We start from the raw sequence: 13,901 nt of genomic DNA on the forward strand, positions 1-13,901 counted from the left end.
CATAATTTCACGATCTTTCTCTTTAGTTCTAAATTTAAACAAATAAAATTTTACAAATGATTTCTGTGATGAAAGTATTTCAAAAGTCAAGCAAATCCTTCAGAGTTTCAAAGTTGATGAACCATTTATTAGCAGATAAATTGATTGGAAATGTATTGTCCAGCTAACCTGATTCCTAATGAGGACCAGAACACATCAGTAGTTCCAATACTGATACAATATTAATTAATCTTGAATGATACTTAGTCCAATATTAATAAAGTCCTTTCATTTACTGGCAAATAATATGGAAAAAAAGATGAAGCAGGTTTTTGAGAGCACTTAATGAAACAGAATAAAAACTGAGGAATAGATTACTACAATCTCTGTAGCTTAAATTATAAATCTTCCTGTTTTATATCTTTAAATTAATCAAAATGGTTCAGAACTAAAATAATTTGAATTTAAGAGGCATCCACTGGTCTTTCCAGAATCCTTTGTAATTGAAAATATGGAAGAATTGAATATTTTCAATTTAATCATGCATGTGCTGCACAAATGTATTCTGTGTGGAGATATACAATCAAACATGTGATTCCCATTCAGAGATTCTCTGTTCAAATTCCATCAAATTGGCATTCAAGACAGTTTTTTCCGAATGTCAATAGACTGCCAATATTTGCATGGAGAAGATGAAATTGGAAAGCTTATTGTTCATCAACTCCCCTTGCAATTTTGCATGAGGAACTTGCATTGCATTAATGACCACTGCATATAATTTCCTAACGATGTATTGAAAAATTATCTTAATGGTCCAGAGTTTCTTTCATCAGTGCTGCATATTTTTTTGATGTGGCAAGGGGTTGGTTAACAGTTTTTTAAAAAATGTAGAAGTTGATGAGACATTGGGAGTTATTTCATGAATTATTTAGATATTGATCAGTCAAAGGCATGGATTGGGAACTTATGGAGAATATGTTTCTTAGATTATACAGTTAGGAGTGTTTTATGTGCCATAGATGCATAGCGATCAGTTTAAGATGGGCCATTATTTCGCCTTGAATTCGAAGGTGTGTAGTTCAGATACCGAGAATGGATCATGTATTTTTTCGTGATGTTGGCCTCACTGTTTCTGCCATGTTGTTCATCAGTGTCTAAGAGAAAGTTAAAGTAATCAAAGTGTTGATACAGTTGCTCCAGCTTTCCAGAGATGTTGTTAAGGTGTTAATCCATGCTGAGATCTCTTGTGTGTAGAACAAATGTTAAGTTAAAGTCTGTCCCGAGACTTAGAGGCTCATCTGGCCAGTGCTTTTGCCGATTTCCGTGGTGTGAAGTGACTGAGAGTACGAGATTCTTCCCCCCCGGATAGGATGCCAGTCTATCGCGAGGTGTAGAACAAATGTAGCTGCATTTAAATACATCAAACAGCTAGTTAAAATCATGTAATGGCATTTAGCTTCCGGGATGTGCTGTCCTACAGTTTCTGGTTCTACCTTGCTCTCCTAAGCGTTTTGGAAGATGAAACTTCTTGGTTAACTGAAAGGAGAAATTGAGAAGAGTCAGGTTTGGTGATAGTTGGGTTAGTAAATCAAAGGTGTATATTTGTGGCATTCACAGCTTGGAGTGCAGAGATTACGCAATGCTGAGAAAATAGGATGTGAAGAGTAGTGTTGCATATGCACAGTATTTACAGTTATATTCATTCTTTTCCTATTTGCTGCAACCACAAGACTCTTCCCCTTTAAGGGTTGATGGCTGGCTTTAATCATTGCTAACAAATCTGAGTTGTTGCTATTTACTCGTGAAAATTAGCCTGTGTGATGAAGTCCTGAGGTTAGAAACAGTGTGGCTATTACTAGCAGTCATGTGGCAGCATGAATGTTGTGTACATCTGACACAAGGTCAATAAGATTGATGTATCGCAAACTCTGGCTCTCAATTCCTTGTAGCACAGAAACTGGCAGGTATGATGTTGTGGGCATCACGAGTCATGGTTGAAAGAAGATCACAGCTGTGAGCATAACATCGTACATATATTCACATCATATTGAAAGGACAAGCAGGTAGGCAGAGGGGTGAAGTGGCTTAGTTGGTAAAAATTAAAATGAAATCCTTAGAAAGAAATGACAAAGATCAGAAGATGTAGAATTCTGTGGGTAGCGTTAAGAAACTGCAAAGATAAAAAGGAACTAATGGGTGTTATATACCTGCCTCTGAAAATAGCCAGGCTGTGGGTTACAAATTACAGCAGGAGATGGAAAAGACATGTAAAAAGGGCAATGTTATGAAGGTCGTGGTGGATTTCAATATGCAGGTAAATTGGGAAAATCAGGTTGGCACTGGATGAAAAGAGAAGGAATTTGTTGAATGCCTATGAGATGGCTTTAGAGCAGATTGTAGTTGAGCCCACTAGGGAAAAGGCAATTCTGGATTGGGTGTTGTGTAATGAACCAATTTTGATTATGGAGCTAAGCTAAAGGAACCCTTTGGTTGCATTGATCATAATATGATAGAATTCACCCTGTAATTCGAGAGGGAGAAGCTCAAATCAGATGTATTGGTATTACAGTGGAGTAAAGGGAACTACAGAGGCATAAGAGAGGACCTGGCCAAAGTTGTTTGGAAGAGGACACTAGCAGTGCTGATGATAGAACCGCAATAGCTGAAATTTCTACGTGTAATTCAGGCAACTCAGAACCAGTTCATCACAAAGAAGAAGAGGTGTTTTAAAGGGAGGATAAAGCAACTGTGGCCGATAAGGGAAGTCAAAGGCAGCATAAGAACAAAAAAGCAATCATTCATTATAACATAAGAACACAAGATATAGGAGCAGAAGTAGGCCATCTGGCCCATCGAGCCTGCCCCACCATTCAATAAGATCATGGCTGGTCTGTCCATAAACTCAGCTCCATCTACCTGCCTTTTCCCCATAACCCTTAATTCCCCTACTATGTAAAAATATATCTAACTATATCTTAACAACTGTATATTTAGTGAAGAAGTTTTAACTGCTTCTCTCAGCAGAGAATTCCACAGATTCACCACTCTCTGGGAAAAACAGTTTCTTCTTATCTCTGTCCTAAATCTTCTTCCTTGAATCTTGAGACAATGTCCCCTAGTTCCAGTCTCATTTACCAATGGAAACAACTTTCCTACTTCTATCTTATCTATCCCTTTCAAAATTTTATATGTTTCTATAAGATTCCCTCTCATTCTTCTGAATTCCAGAGAGTATATTCCCAGGCGACTGAATCTCTCCTCATAGGTTAATCCCTTCATCTCTGGAATCATACCAAACATTAGTGGAAGGCTAGAGGTTTTGGACGATTCAAAAAACTAACAAAAGGCATTAAAGCAACACACAAAATGCTGGAGAAACTCAGCAGGCCAGGCAGCATCTATGGAAAAGAGTAAACAGTTGATGTCCAGACAGCCCTGATGAAGAATTGATGAAGGGTCTTGGCCCAAAACATAGACTATTTACTCTTTCCATAGATTCTGCCTGGCCTGCTAAGTTACTCCAGCATTTTGTGTGTGTTGAAAGGCATTAAAGAAAAGATATTAGTGTGGGGAGAAGATTGGCTAACTGGCAGAAGGCAAGAGTGTGAATAAAGAGGGCCTTTGCTGGTGACTGCAGGTGACTAATGATGTTCAACAGGGAATGGTGTTAAGTCTACTGCTTTTTGTTAATGATCTTGGTAATGGAATTTTATGGTTTTTTGGCCAAGTTTGATGACAGTGCAAAGGTAGGTGGAGGAGCAGATAGTGTTGAGGAAGCAGAGATTCTGCAGAAGGACTTGGACAGATTAGGAAAATGGGCAAAAAAGTGGCAGATGGAATACAGTGTATGGTCATGCAGTTTGGTGGAAGGAGTAAAGGGATAGACTATTTTCTAAATAGAAGCAAATTCAGAAATCAGGTGTAAAGGGATTTAAGAGTTTCACTGCAGGATTCCATTAAGGTTGACTTGCAGGCTGAGTGAGTGATAAGGAAGGCAAATGCAATGTTAGCATTCATTTCAGAGGACTAGTATATAAAATCATGGATGTAATGCTGAGACATTATAAAGCATTAATCAGACAACGTTTGGAGTATGGTGAGCAGCTTTGGGCCCCATATCTAAGAAAGGATGTGCTGGCATTGGACATGGCCCAGAGAAGGTTCACAGAATGACCGGGGGGGCAGGGGGAGAGAGGGAACGATAGGGTTAATGTCTGAGGAGTGTTGGATGGCTCTGGGCCTGCATCTGCTGGGGTTTAGAAGAATGAGGAGGGTCTCATTGAAATCTACCAAATATTGAAAGGCCTGAATAGAGTGAATGTGGAGAGGATGTTTCCAATGGTGGAAGAGTCTAGGATCAGAGGGCATAGCCTCAAATTGAAAGCCGTACCTTTAGAAAAGTGATGAAGATGAATTTATTTTGCAGAGAGTGGTGAATCTGTGGAATTCATTGCCACGCACAGCTGTGAAGTCCACGTCATTAGCTATATTTAAAGTGGAGGTTGATAATTTCTTGATTAGTTACAGGGAGAGGCTAGATAGTGTAGTGTTTAATGTAACGCTCTTTAATACTGCACCGGCTGTAACAGCGCTGTTCAATTTCCACCAATGTCTGAAAGGAATTTGTATGTTCTCCCCGTGACTGCATGTGTTTCTTTTGTGTGTTCGTGTTTCCTCCACATTCCAAAGATGTACAGTTAGGGTTAGTGAGTTGTGCACATGCTATGCTGGCACACTTGTATGCTGTCTAAACCTTGGCTGAACTGTTTTGATGCGAATGATGCATTTCACTGTATGTTTCAATATTACGTATGCATGTGACAAGTAAAGCTAATCTGTAAAAAACTCTTTAAATGTGTTTGAGAGGGAGAATAAATCAGCTATGATTGAATGGTGGAGCAGACTCAATGGGCCAAATGGCCCAATTCTCCTGTGTCTTATGATCCTGTGGTCTTATTTTGGAGGCCATCAAATGTAGTTACTGTGGTCTTTTATGTTTTCTGTTTTTTCTTGAAAGTTTTGGGATACATGGCTGCTACTTTGATAACAGAGGTAAAATTCAGTATAACCTTGCACTGCAGTTTACACTCCCTTCCCTAAACCTGTCCCTACATGATCCACTTAAAATATTGCTTGGTTATTTGCTTGTGAATTATGTTTTCTTTGGTGTACAATTGCAAGTTTAGTCTACTTGGAATTTCCCAGCCCTCTTCTACCTACTATTTCTCACTTGTTATGTGACAGAGGTGCTGAAAATGTGGCCCAGTGGTTATAAATTCCTGAGTTCCATTCTCTTCAGCTTTGTTTGGTTAATTCCATGGTTCAGGTCCAGGAATCAGGACAATTCTGTCCAATCTGAACATCAGCCCGTAAAATTTCTCAAGCCTGGGTAAAAGTGTAGTCATGTGAGCGGCTGCTCCTCACTCACAGTGTTCCATGACCATCACTGATAAATTTGCGTTGATAGATCATACTCATGGCTGGAGAAAATTAATTTATCCATTACTTCTCAGTAATACTCTAATGATTGTGTGTAGCAGTTAACTGCACTCAGCTGCAAGACTTGTCTGCCTTGTTATATTTCTTTTATGTAGTTCAAAGGAGGAACAATTCCTCAGTATGCAAGTGTGACAAAGAGATATAGAATTCTGTGTAGGAAGCCATCTATAATAAATATAATTTTCTCAGGCATATTGCACCTGTATAGACAGAGGATCACTTCAGACACAAAGGCTAGGGCTTTATATTCTGCTTATACACTACTATAAACATGGATATCAACCATGGATGTTGCCTCTTAGCTGTTGAAGTTGATACGCAGCCAGGGAAGTAAAATATGGAGAGCAAGCTGTTGCCTGTGCAGGAGGCTCCCCCTCCACAGCTGATGAATCCAAAGGAATAGCAGAGACTGATACAGTTTGGCACCAGAGGCATCCCAAGAGTTGCCAGTCATTGTTGAACTCAACGTAGGACTGCCTTAAGGACCCCAGCTCCTGATTTTTCCTCAGGGATTACTCCCGAATCCACCTCTGAGTATTCCTTCTCCTAGATGAGCTGCCAACAACAGCTAATGAGCTCTGTCTGCTTAAGGCGCCAGTAAGCCACTTTTGTCCCTTCCATCAGTAGAAACAGTTCCACCGGCTTAGAATCTAAGCCAAATGTGAAGGCCAGAAGCTGAACTTGGTTGTCAGAGGCTATTTGAGACATAAACTATTAGGAGCATTTAATAGGTAGTGGAAACTTATCCATACTACTCCCATCCCCCATGGCTATTACAACCTTAAGGAATGATAACCACACCCTTCCTGCACCTGTTGTGAGCAAACTGTTACTTGGGTGCTGATAGTGACTATTTTTCCATTGCCAGCCCTTCCATTAATGAGGACAAACTTGAACAAAATTGGACCGTGAAATTAACTAAACAAAAAAGTTTCAGTAGAATGTTATCATATAAAACATGAACTTTCTACAGTTGATCATTAAGATGTTGGATCTGTTACTTTTTTTTAAAGAGAATTTGTTTGAATTTGTCTCATTTCTTATTTTGCAACCAAATTTATCAAATGAAAATTTACCTTTGTGTGATTATGGGTTTAGGAAAGAGAAGAACATTGAGCATGCAAATAAATAAATACAAATTTACAGAAGGGGGAGATTTAACCTCATTAAATTGAACGTGACTGGGGAAGAGGAAGTGGGAATGTGTGGAGGGGTGGAAGGAAATTTGTTCTTTGTGCCAACATGAAGCATTTTTCTTCAGACTCAATTTATGATAGTTAAAATATCAATATTACTTTGTATTTCAGTGTATGTCCCTGAAGAAGATTTAAAGACGGGAGAACTGAGAGAGGGAGAAGATGCCAGCCCTTCTGTTGAGGAATTACAAGGCAATGGTTACATGTGCACGGAAGAAGAGGAAGAGGAAGAGGAGGACAGCAAAGGCAGCTACAGCTACCAGAATTCTCCAGTTAGTGCAATGTCCAACCAGGATGTAGAGTGTGATTCACACATAAGTGATACCAGTGACCGATTGGCTGATTTTAAAAGTATTTCTTCCCGAGATGGGCAAGAAAAGGAGGAGGAATCAAATGGAGAGACAAAGAGTGACCAGCAGAACAGTTTAGGAGCAATGAGAGCTGTTTATGCCAGCTTTTTGTCTGATTCGTATTGGTCGAGTCTAGGCTTTGACCTCAAGCAGTCAAAGGCAGAAAGGACAAGCTGCAAAAGCAGCAACGAAAGCACCAAAAGTAGCTTTGATTGGCATCAAGATGCATTATCCAAAACATTTCAGCAGTCATCTTCTGGCAGACCAGTGCCTAAGCCAAATCTTTTCAGTTCAGTGCAGTTGTACAGACAAAATAACAAATTGTTTGGGACTGTCTTCACAGGTGCCAGTAGGTTTCGTTGCCGAGAATGTAGTGCAGCATATGACACTTTGGTAGAACTAACTGTGCACATGAATGATACAGGTCATTACCAAGATGATAACCACAAAAAAAACTTGGACCCAAACAACAGTTGGACAAAGTCACGAAAACGGGCTTTGCAGGAAATGGATGGTATGCATGATGCCCAGAAAGTTTTAAAGTGCATGTACTGTGGTTATTCCTTTGATTCCCTTCAAGACTTGAGTGTTCATATGATTAAAACAAAACATTACCAGAAAGTGCCTCTGAAGGAACCAATGCCACCCATTGGATCAAAGTTAGTCCCTCCCACTAAAAAACGGGCCCATCATGAAGTCAACCAGCCTTGTTCACCAGATTCAACAACTGGAGTTGCAGGGACATTCACGGGTGAAGCACAAAAGAACTCAAACCCCTATGTGTCATCGAACAATCGGTATGGTTATCAAAACGGTGCCAGCTATACTTGGCAATTTGAAGCCTGTAAATCTCAGATTCTGAAGTGTATGGAATGTGGAAGCTCTCATGATACACTACAGCAGCTCACTGCTCACATGATGGTGACGGGGCATTTTCTTAAGGTCACAAATTCTGCATCAAAAAAGGGAAAACAGATTGTTTTTGATCCTTTGGCTGTGGACAAAGCACAGTCTGTCACAGAAGCACCATCAAGTGAAATCCAACCTCTGGCACCAGTCAGCAAATTGCCTCCAGATTCTTTAACTCCACCAACAGCTGAGGATAACAAAACTGAAGAAGAAAGGCAAGAGACACCAGAGGAAATGGAGAAACCACCTAAAGATAAAGATGATTGCAAAGGTGACAACCCAGAAAAGATATTTGGCTCCACACTTCAATACCAATACATAAGAGAAGAAGATCTGGAGGAGAGCTCAAAGGGAGGTGGTGATATTCTTAAATCACTTGAAAACACTGTTACTTCAGCCATTAACAAGGCCCAAACAGGGAGCCCAAGCTGGAGTGCATATCCCAGCATCCATGCTGCCTATCAGCTTCCAGGGATTATTAAACCTGTGCAGCTTGGTACTCAAATAATGCAAGTTAAGCCAAACCTGAAGCCAATAGCTCCAAAAGTCAGGTATTTCTCTGTAATTACAAGCAGCCAAAACCAAGGCATTCCGTCCAACAGTGACCAAATCAAGGAAGAGCCAGTTAGCCCAGTTCATGACCAGATTTTATCCAAGCTGGAAGAAAACAGTATTGAGAAAAGCGATCCAAAGTTAAATCTTCAGTCCACCCTAACTTTGCCATGTAAAACAGAAAGTGAGAGTCCAATAAAAACAGAGACTGTCAGTGATCTCCCAAAGGCGGACTCACCATGTTTGAAGGATGCTGAAGAAATGAAACAAAATTTCAAGAACGAGCCTACAAAAAGTGATAAAGGATCTCCCAATTTTTCATTAACCAATGGATGTTCTGGACTGTCTGTCATCACAGATCATCCATCTGAACACCTTTCTGTCAGCCCACTTAGTGCATTGCAATCGATAATGAATACTCATCTTGGCAAAGCTGCCAAGCCCCTTAACTCAAATGTAGACCCTGTAACTATGCTTTGTAGACTAAATAAAAGTTTGTTGGAGAAATCAGCTTCACCGCCAAGTTTAATAAAGCCATCTAATGTTGCTGATAGTTACTACTATGAAAGCAGTGATCAGCCAATAGATCTCACCAAATCGAAGAGTGGCACAACCATCCAAACAAACCCTGTCAAACCTTTTACTTCATTACCTTCCAAACATGCTTTATCTGATATTGCTGATATGGTAAAGGTCCTCCCAAAGGGTACAACACCAAAACCTTCTACCTCATCAAAGATGACAACAGAAAGGTTAGAGACTGATGTGAGGAGCTTTGAAGATGTGTCAATGGAATTTTTACCTGTTCAGAAAAGGAAAGGAAGGCAGTCAAACTGGAATCCCCAACATCTTCTTATCTTGCAGGCCCAATTTGCTGCAAGTCTGTGGCAGACAGGAGAAGGCAAATATTTATTATCTGATCTAGGTCCACAAGACCGTATGCATATTTCAAAGTTTACTGGACTCACCATGACTACCATAAGTCACTGGCTTGCCAATGTAAAATATCAATTGAGAAAGACAGGTGGAACAAAATTCCTTAAGAATTTAGACACAGGGCATCCAATTTTCTACTGCAATGATTGTGCCTCCCAGTTTAGGACTCCTTCCACATACATTGGTCATTTGGAATCCCACTTGGGCTTCACCATGAAAGACATGGCAAAAATTTCTGTACAGCATGCAAGAGGGGAGCAAGAAGTGTCTAAAGTAGCGTCTGAGAAGTCAACAGGACCAGCTGCAGCAGATGAAGACATAGGCAGCAAGTTCCAGTGTAATCTGTGCAATCGAACTTTTGCTAGCAAGCATGCAGTAAAACTGCATCTCAGCAAAACACATGGGAAGTCACCAGAGAATCATTCGCAGTATGTAACTGAACTAGAGGAAGAATAGCATCTCAAGGTGAGCATCAAAACTGTTCCTATTAAGTCATTTAGTTGTCTAATTCACATTATAAAGGTGAGTCACTGTAAATTATATTAAGCAAAATGCATTTCTCCAGAGTAGCAGTTAAGCCTTCAAAATGCTTTTTAGTTTTACTAACTTGGGATCATCCCAGGAAAATATTTAAATTGGAGATACTTACTTCCAAAGTCCAATGCTATCATCTTGATTGAAGGTGGCTTGCTATACTTGAGATCAATAAAATGCAGGTGTGTTTGTGAAATTTTACATCGTGTACTTAGTTGTTTGTTTCTCGGTCAGCACAATAAAGTACCCTTCTTCACCTACTCACTGTTAATGCCATTCAATATTGTCTGCCTTATGATTGTCACAGCCATTTACAATGGCATTTAGTTAGACGTTTGATGACCTCCCAAGCAATTTGAACACAGAAGCACTATCAACTACTAGAAATATTGAAAGTGTGTTTACAAGCATTTGAATCGAACAACAGCACACAAACAGAAAAATCCCAGAGCATGTATGTTACCTAGCTTTCTTTTACATTAACATCAATGTAAAAGGAAATTGGACACAGTGTTAAAAGCACTGCTGAATCATTAGGAGTCTATGCTGTGCTTTGACAATGTTCACAATTTACTACTGCAAGCAATGTTTCAGAATCAGTTAACAGCAGCAGATGCAATATATTTGCCTCAGATACTACATTTTCAATCTCCTGCTTGTTATTGTAAAACAATTCATATATGGTAAAATACCTTTCTATAAATAAGTATATATTTTATATCTTTAAAATATTTATTTGTACAAAAATGAAGAGAAAATTTAGTGACTGTACATGTGCTTTTCAGAATACAAGCCTCTGTAAATAATCATTTATGGATAAAGTAAGGTTTTTTTTTGCATTTGTTTCACTGTGGAAGGAATTCTATATTAAGCATTTTTGTTGAACATGTTAATTGCATGATCAAACATCCCTTGCAGTTTCCTGTGAAGAAAAGCAGATTTTTTCAGTAAAAGTCAAACAGAATGTATTGTAGAGAGGTTTGCTAGGATTTGCTGCTGAGCACTGTAATGGATAATACAGCATTGGCTTACTAAATGAGAGAAAAAAACATCTGAAGCATTTGATACAAATGTGAGGTATAAAGCTTATTACAAATGCTACACCAATTACTTCTTTACTTGAACTACTCTTAAGATGTTTACTATATCTGTTTGTTTTCATATCTAATCTGTCACTATCTCAGCGTGTTACCCAGCAAAAATAATACATTTTATATATTTTTGCTACATCATTTTTCATTGAAACTGATGATAAATAGACTGGACATGGGGAAGGCTGGTGGGGGTGAAGAAGTTTGTCTTTTGACACTAGGGTGAAACAAATGACTTTAGGCTACCAGTTATGCACACTTCTTCGGCTTGTAATGGAACACGGTATGGAGAGGTGAGCGCATGGGTGACAGTAAACACAGTGTGCATATCTTGAAATTTACTGTGTTCATTTGTATTTTCCAGTAGTGTTTTAACTGCTATTTGGCAATCCAGCATAGACTCATGTCTTTAAAAGCCAAATAGAATAGGCGCATCCAGCTCTTATCTGAAAATCTGAACAGCAAATCAGAATCTATATATTACACTGGAGAATGGGTAAGCTGTGCGAGTAGGACAATGAGGAAGTAAAATAAATTGTGGCTAAAGAGCAAAGTTTGTGGCAGAAACCTACACACACACACACACACACACACACACACACACACACACACACACACACACACACACACACACACACACACACACACACACACACACACACACACACACACACACACACACACACACACACACACACACACACACACACACACCATTTTCAGTGTTCTTCGATGATGTTTCCAAGCAGCAACATATGGATAGAAAATCAGAGGATTCCAAGCATATATCCTTGGGAATATAAAAGAAAATGGTAATAAGCCACAGCAGGATTATATTCTGATTGGATAGATAAGAAAATGTCCATTTGAGTGCAGTTCTATTCAAGTGGACGATAAAGGAAAGATGTGAGGGAAAATCGTGTGGTCAACCATGTCAAAGTCTACAGACTGTTTGCAGAGCTGAGGAGGAAGTGCTTACCATGGCCACAATCAAAAAGCATGCATTTTTCTATATTTATTTTATAAAAACAGTCTTTGGTACAGAATTAGAAATATATATTCATGAAACCCCTTTTTACCGGGCGTCTCAAGAGACTCAGCTAAAGTTAGACCCTTTGTTAACAGCCACTGGATTCAGTGGTGAGAAACTCACCCCTCTCAAACTCTGTACATCTGGAGTCAGTATGACTTGGGTCCCACCAAAACCGGGAAGTTGGGATGTCTCAACCACCTGAACCCCGACCTGTGCAAATAATCTGTAAATACTACCCCCATGTAATTAGCCGTCAGCAAGAAATAATGGATCGTACACTGCATTCAATTATAAAGAAAGCATATTTACAAATTTCAGCTTTATCAAACAGTTAGTAGGAAAAAGAAAAGAAAAAAAATTAAAAAGGGCCATTTACTGTTAACGCAGTCCAAATGTGCACGTAAGTTGGAGCTCATCTTGAAGTTGTTTTTAACTCACGCACTGGACCCATGATCTGCGTGAAAGCACACACCACCTTCCGAATGTCACTCGAAATCCATCTCAAACGAATGGCTCCCCATGGGGAGTATTGGTCCTTCCTTCCTGAAGCCATTCACAAAACACAAGCACCTTGTGCAACACGGATGTCACCCTCAACTATCTTCCCTCCTGTCTTCTCCCAGCTCCTGCCAAAGAGACCTTGACCCACACTAGTGTCCATCACAAAAACCTCTCTGCCCAGCATTTTCTAGAACCTTCTCCCAATTCCACCATCTTGACTGGCTGCCATAACATACCTAAGTTGAACAATATAGCCCCTTATCTTTAACTCAAATCCAAACATGCTGAAAGCAGAACAGGCTGCTCTTACAGAACTGCTCAAATGAAATACCTACAGCATAGCAGTAAAAATCTTAACTAGGTTTTACATTCATAAAAATATTCTATGGATAAACCATAATAAATGTTTCACTTTATTTCACTGGAGGTATCTTTGTGCTTTTGTTTAAAAGATATGATATTTGCTTAATCTGACTAGAGTGGTGCACAATTGCAAAGTAATTTCAAAGAAGTTAGCCCCTTTGTAGAATACAGAAATAGCAACAAAATGTGTAGTCTCAGGGAACTTGCCATCTGAACATAAACCTCACCTACAACTACATCTTAGTGCGCCACAAAACTATCTATGCCTCTCACCATAGAATTAACTCAATCCCATTAACATTTGATACGTAGCACTTTCTCTTGCATTCATTAAATAGCTTAGTTTTACCTGCCCATATTGGGAGAGTTCATAGTGAAGATTCTTTATTAAGGTAAGTTTCTGTTTTCCCCTGATATCCCTGTAAACGGCTTCAATGCCTTCTTCCTCAAAATCCCTCTTACCCCTTCCATCCACAACCTTGTGATGAGACTGCTTAATTTCAATGTCTTCCGTGGCCCTTCAGATCTCTTCCCATGACCCCACCTATGTTTTACCCACCTCCTTCTTTGAATCATACAGCATATCTATTCCGATCATCGTGCCTACTGATAGTGATCGCACTTGCTTGCATTGCTTGCCTGGATAATTTGTTCATTGAAGTACCTGTTTAGATGCCTTTTAAATGTTGTTACTATTCCTGCCTCCACCACCTCCTCTGGAAGCTTATTACAGAAACCAGCTACTCCCTATGTGGAAAATCTTCCCCCTCAGGTCTCCTTCAACAAACTCTGTCTCACTTTAAACCTTTAGTTTTAAACATCCCATATCTTGTGTAATCAACACTGGCTATCTACCCTATCTCACCTATCTACATTTCTCATCACTTAATCTGATCCCTATCCACCTTGTCTATGCCTCCCACCACATAATCTGATCGCCACTATTCTCACTATTCCT

At 39.5% G+C, this 13,901-nt stretch overlaps 1 protein-coding gene across 3 annotated transcripts in view; it reads left to right on the top strand.

The window, feature by feature from the left end:
* tshz2 (teashirt zinc finger homeobox 2) overlaps window positions 1-13,901 on the top strand; it is a 538,497-nt gene that overhangs the window by 270,359 nt on the left and 254,237 nt on the right. For all 3 annotated transcript variants that reach the window (XM_073061628.1, XM_073061629.1, XM_073061630.1), the window contains one exon: window positions 6,786-9,886. In XM_073061628.1, coding sequence (XP_072917729.1) covers window positions 6,786-9,877 — 3,092 coding nt within the window. In that variant the 3' untranslated portion in view covers window positions 9,878-9,886. The remainder of the gene's footprint in view (window positions 1-6,785; window positions 9,887-13,901) is intronic.

This window comes from Hemitrygon akajei, chromosome 11, assembly GCF_048418815.1.
Source record: "Hemitrygon akajei chromosome 11, sHemAka1.3, whole genome shotgun sequence".
NCBI classification, from domain to species: domain Eukaryota; kingdom Metazoa; phylum Chordata; class Chondrichthyes; order Myliobatiformes; family Dasyatidae; genus Hemitrygon; species Hemitrygon akajei.